This window comes from Ovis aries, chromosome 15, assembly GCF_016772045.2.
Source record: "Ovis aries strain OAR_USU_Benz2616 breed Rambouillet chromosome 15, ARS-UI_Ramb_v3.0, whole genome shotgun sequence".
NCBI classification, from domain to species: domain Eukaryota; kingdom Metazoa; phylum Chordata; class Mammalia; order Artiodactyla; family Bovidae; genus Ovis; species Ovis aries.
The window spans coordinates 48,898,657-48,904,656 of NC_056068.1; the positions used below are offsets into that span (position 1 = coordinate 48,898,657).

General features: G+C 37.1%; 1 protein-coding gene across 1 annotated transcript; it reads right to left on the reverse strand.

Moving 5' to 3' along the window:
- Positions 1–2,345: 2,345 nt before the first annotated feature.
- LOC101109298 (olfactory receptor 51A7) lies at positions 2,346–3,284 on the reverse strand. The gene is given in 1 exon segment (XM_004016252.4): positions 2,346–3,284. A coding segment is annotated over 1 exon segment (939 nt).
- Between the last annotated feature and the right edge of the window lie 2,716 nt (positions 3,285–6,000).

Genomic DNA, 6,000 nt, shown 5'->3' on the forward strand with positions numbered 1-6,000 from the left:
AAGCCACTGCAAATACTGAAGCATACATTACAACTCCACATCTGGAAACAATATGTATGTCATCTACAGGCAATTTCAGTCCTTCAGTGGGAGTCATGTTCTCTTATATCTTATAATCAATTAAAGAGTTACTGTGATATACTAGTCAGTAGAGTAAACTTGGAGTCAGTTTTGAGAAAGTTCTGGATTCTAACTGTGAACTTAGGAACTTTTTCTATTAAAATGGATCTAACAACGTCTATCCCATAAGGCTTTTTACATAGTCCAAGTATTATATATATATATATATATATATATATATATATACACACACACACACACACATATATGTATATATATATATATGAAAGTTTCAAAACGAATCTCATCATGTTTTTTAGCTTCAAATAAATTTTAGTTACTTTCATTCCTAAAACAAAGCCTAATGACATGGAATAAAACATACCATGGAGAATGTGTAATCAGTCAGAGAAGAAGCTCTGAAACAGCCCTGAGGTGAAGGAAAACCACTTCCTTCCAAAAAAATGGAAAATTTCCCAAGGGGAATGTCCTAGCTGCTTCTTAAAGAACAAGCAAAATTTAAATAGACAAAACTCTGTGCTTTACTGTGCTTTGCTTAGTCATTCAGTCGGGTCCAACTCTTCACGACTGCATGGTCTGTACCCACCAGGCTTCTCTGTCCATGGGATTTCCCAGGCAAGAATACTGGAGGGGGTTTCCATTTCCTTCTCCAGAGGATCTTCCCGACCGGGGAATTGAACGGGGTTCTCCTGCATTGCAGGCGGGATTCTTTACCAGCTGAGCTACCAGGGAAGCCCAAACTGTGTGTGAAGGAATATTCCCTCAGTCCACAAGTATTTGTTGAGTGTGGGTTTTTTGTTTGTTTGTTTGTTTGTTTTTTTCCTAGGCAGAGTCTGCATCCTAGAAACACAGTGGGCAAAATATTAAAGAAAGACTTTGTTCTTGGTTTATTTATTTTTTTGTTTTATTTTTAATTGGAAGATAATTGCTTTACAGCATTGTGTTGGTTTCTGCCAAACATCATCATGAATCAGCCACAGGTATACCTATGTCCCCTCCCTCTTGACTATCCCTCCACCTCCTTCCCCATCCCTCCCCTCTAGGTTGTTACAGAGCTGAGAGACACGGACAATAGAAAAATCAATGAGAAACCATTTCAGACAGCACTCTGAAGGAAACCAAATGAGGGGGAGTGGTGTTCAATAAAATTCTAAATTATGTGAGATATGAAATGATTGAAAGGAAAAGCATTCCAAAAATGCAGAATAAATGTCAATGGTCTGGGGTGGGGAAAAAAACAAAGACAAGGAAAAAAAAAAAAAACACAAACCCAAACTGAAAGGTTGTAGGAAAAACAAAAAGACCAGTGCCAGTATGGCTAAAGCTAAGTGAGTAAACATTAACCAGTGGAAAATTAGAAAGCAATAATTTGATATTGAATACAGGGGACAGGAATGCTAGGCAAAGCTGATGTTTTAAGGTCACTGTCAGAAAAGATTCCTTGACTTAGGCAACTGTGAGAGTTAAAAATGTTCTGAGGGACCTAAGATGAAGTCCTTTGTATCTACTATTGTAATTGTTAAACTTTGCAACGTATGTAACCCAGAAATGATGGGAAAAGGAAGAAATGGATTGCACCTTCCTGTGAGAATTCTGAGGCTCAGACTCCTCTGAAGACACTTAAAAGTACCAAAATCTGGTTCACTCATACTGCTTATAAATATTCCATCACTATTTGTCAAATTAAGTGCTCTATTCATGATGTGTTCTTGACTTTATAATAAATTCCATACTGCACAGCTTTTCACTCTGCCCCCAGTCTTCCATTAAAGAGTAAGTGCTGTGGCATTGAATACACTGTGCATGCTTAGTTGTTCATCCAGGTCCAACTCTTCGTACGCCATAGACACTACCCTGCCAGGCTCCTCTGTCCATGGGATTTTTCAGGCAAGAATATTGGAGTGGATTGCCATTTTCTTCTCCAGGGGATCTTCCTGACCCAGGGACTGAACTTGCATCTCCTGTGTCTCCTGCATTGAAGGTGAATTCTTTTACCTGTTGAGCCATTGGGGAAAGTCCTGAATATATTATAGATGCCAATAAATACTGGTCAACAGTTTATTGTCTAAATATTCAGTTCTTGTCTCTTGTTGTTGTCGTTCTTGTCTCTTGTTGTTGTCGGTCAGTCGCTAAATTGTGTCCGACTCTTTGCAACCACACGGACTGCAGCACGCCAGACCTCCCTGTCCCTCACTATCTCCGGGAGTTTGCCTAAGTTCATGTCCATTGAATTGGTGATGCCATCCAACTGTCTCATCCTCATCTTATCTCCTACATATGTTAGATATCTTCCCCAAGACCTTCTCCCGGATTTGTTGAGTCTTTACACAATACACAATGGGATTCATTAGGGGTGGCAACAACAAGAATATGTCTGCAATAAGGATTATAGCAAGGGGGCTTTTGTGCTTGGCAAAGCAGTGCATGGCAGCCAGTGTAATAATGGGCACATAGAAAATGAGTACAGCACAGAAATGGGAGACACAGGTGTTAAGTGTCTTAAGTCTTTCTGCCAAAGATGCAATGCTGAGTACAGTCTTCAGGATCAGTGTATAAGAAAGAACAACGAGAGCCAAGTCCAGCATAGTACAGAGAGCAACAAAGAAACCATAGATAACATTGATCTTGTTGTCAGAGCAGGCCAGCTTCATGGTATCCTGATGAAGACAGTATGAGTGAGAAAGGACATTCTTCTGACAATATTTCAATCTCCTTAGCATGAAAGGAAATGGAAGCACTAAGAGAAGGCTCCTGGTGGCTAAAATCGGTCCCATTTTAGCAACTCTGTTGTTAGTGAGGAGAGAATGATATCTCAGGGGATTGTGAATGGCAAGAAAGCGATCCAAAGACATGACCAGCAGTACTGAGGACTCCATGACTGTGAATCCATGGATGAAAAATTCTTGAGCAAAGCAGGCATTGGGTGAAATTTCCATGGCATTGAGCAAGAAGATTCTCAGCATGGTAGGGAGAGAGGAGAAGGACAGGCCCAGGTCAGAGATAGCCAACATGGCAAGAAATTAATACATGGGTTCATGAAGTGAGGGCTCTGTCTTTATGATAAAGAGAATGGTACTGTTGCCCATGATGGCAACCAGATATAGGAGGCATATGGGAATGGAGATCCACTCGTGGGTATGTTCCAATCCTGGAATTCCAATCAGAAGGAAAAGCTGGACCTCAGAGTTGTTGAGAACAGCCATGAGAAGTGGGAATATGAACTCTTTAACCAGATCTGAAATCACATAAACAAAAAGCAGTAACGCTTTTGGATAAAGATCAGTGCTGGACAGGAGTGGGGAGGAGCAGGGGAAGATGAGCAGTTTTTCTTATACTATATACATATTTGACATAATATTAATAAAAAGGAACTGCCAACATTTATCAAAAAGCCTTAAATATGTTCATGTCCTCTAACATAAGAATTTTACTTACAGTGAATTATCCTAAGGTGGTGGTTTTCCAAAATTTCTAGCCAAATATGAAATTCATGTCAAAGCTGCTTTGACTGAGTTACTGACAGATACTCAGAATCTTTTCTGCAGCTTTTCCACATGATCTTCAGTAGTTCTCCTACACAGAGATCCCTGTAGATATCTACACTATGGTGAATATCAAATGCTAGAAAGTAAATTTATAAACTAATTTAATTCTTAAATTTGTGATCTTGGTATTTATTACTCTATTTTATACACGAGCATAAACACCACTCTAGGCTCAAAAAATCATGAACAAGTATCTGTAATATATTAATATTGATGATATAGTGGTTTTCAAATGAAAAGCTAGGAGAAATGGAATATGGATACTCCCTTGGGAGTTATGTATCCATAATGCCTTCATTTTCCTACACAAAATATGATAATTTCTAGCTCAAACACCTTTGGGCCACACTTCAAGTTATTATTACTTCAAGAGAAAATGTTGAAGCCATACATTAGTATCATATTCATCTTGTTTCTCTTGATCAAGTATCTTATATTTTTATCTATGACTGAATTAGTCAAAGAAATTCTATGACTGAATTAGTCAACAAAATTCAAAATGGAAAGTATCCCAAACATTCCATTTACCTTTGTAAGGTAAAAATTTTAACTCCACCTATGCATTAAACTAAATAGAATATTGTAAAATAATTAGCCTCAATTAAAATAAATAAATTTAAATTTAAAAAAATTTAAAAAAATTGATTTTATTGTTAAAGTCTCTTACATGAATCTGAACAAACTGGGAGACAGTGAATAACAGGGGAGCCTGATTGCAAAGAATCGGACCCAACTTATCAACTGAACAATGTCATTAAAGTGTTCACAGATTATGTTTTCAAAGGTAAAATATGCAGTCTTGCAGCTTATGAAATTTTTGAGCTTTAAGATATCCCAGTGTTGGATAATTGATATAAATTACCAGAGAAATACACGGATTTAAGCTAACCATCATAAATCCCATTTGTATTTGGTAAACATAAAGAATACATGCATATGTAAATACAACTTATTAAAGTAATAATTTCAATTGCACAAAAATAATGGCAAAACACAAAAATAAAGGGAGAGACAAAGGAAGTCAAGAGTTCATGTGACGCATTAACCTCATTTAGAGAATTTATAAGTTCAAATTGCAAGAGATGAAAAATCATCAGTCTCCAAGGGAAAACAGGGGACATTGGAAATAATTTGGCTAAATTGAAGTTTGATTGTGAATTGATATTTTGTTTTGTAATTCTTTAGAGAATAAACAAGAAAATATAATAAATAGCCAGCAGCCCTTGGTTCATATTATATATCAACATTTTGGGGTATTTTCTATGCAGTTCTCCTTTGTCAGCTTGTAAACAAGCCTCACCTGCTGACTTGGAGCCCCCAAGCAGTCGGACAGATCTTATTTATCTCCCACCATGGCAGCAAGCCTCCTGCCAAGTCCAAAGAAAGTGCATTTTGGAGATGGTAGTAGATTTTCAAATGCTGTAAACCTCATTCTGTATGTAATCTGTCAAACTTTGCCTATTTAGCAAACTTTATGCTGATCCTTCCACCCCAGGAGGAAGTCCTCATTTCCCAAAAGCACATAACCCTTTCCTTTTTTGCTGTTTTTGGCTAAGAGGTGTTGCTTTTGGTCTTCCAGGGAATATTTCTACTTTGCAGTTTTTACTATAGTCTCTTCTATACTTTTATAATGTACTATTTTCATGTATACCTACCCAGCCAAACCCCCATCATATACACAGACTGCTAAATACTGTAAAGTATAGATGGGATTTTATTTGTCTTCATATATCTGCCATCAACATAGTTTCTAGATTATGAAAGTTTCTTGGGAGGCATGCAAAGAGTGAATGTGAGTGGAACAAATATAAGACATAGAAGCATTTCCTAGTGCCATCTCCCTTTCTTTTGTAGTGGTAAATAAGGGATATTTATGCTCAGTCCATTCATGTACATTTTCAGTGGTAAACTTATTCTTATACACTATGCTTTTGAATACAGAGTCTGAACATCAGGAAAAACAGCTCAACATAAATATTGGTCATCAATTCCGAAATATTGAACTGATAGTTGATATCTATGGTCATTGGAGTAGATGAGATCCCCTAGGAAACTGTGAAAAATACAAAATTGAAATCTCAGATTGAACCCTGAAGAGTAGCAAGATTGTTGAGAGCATCTTGCTCAAGAATATCTGGACATCAGGAAGAAAAATTAAGAGAGTGAGATATAGTATATTCCCATGGAATATTTCAAGGAAATGGTCATCAGTTCAAACATTGCCTAGATTTCTTAGAATTTCCATTCTTTAAGGTAAAAAATAAACCCTCAAATCTGATAAGAAACATCTGGATATATGTCTCATCTTTGCAGATTACCAGCTGTGTGAATTTGGGTAAGCTTCTGGTGTCTACTCTGCTGTTAAATATTGTAA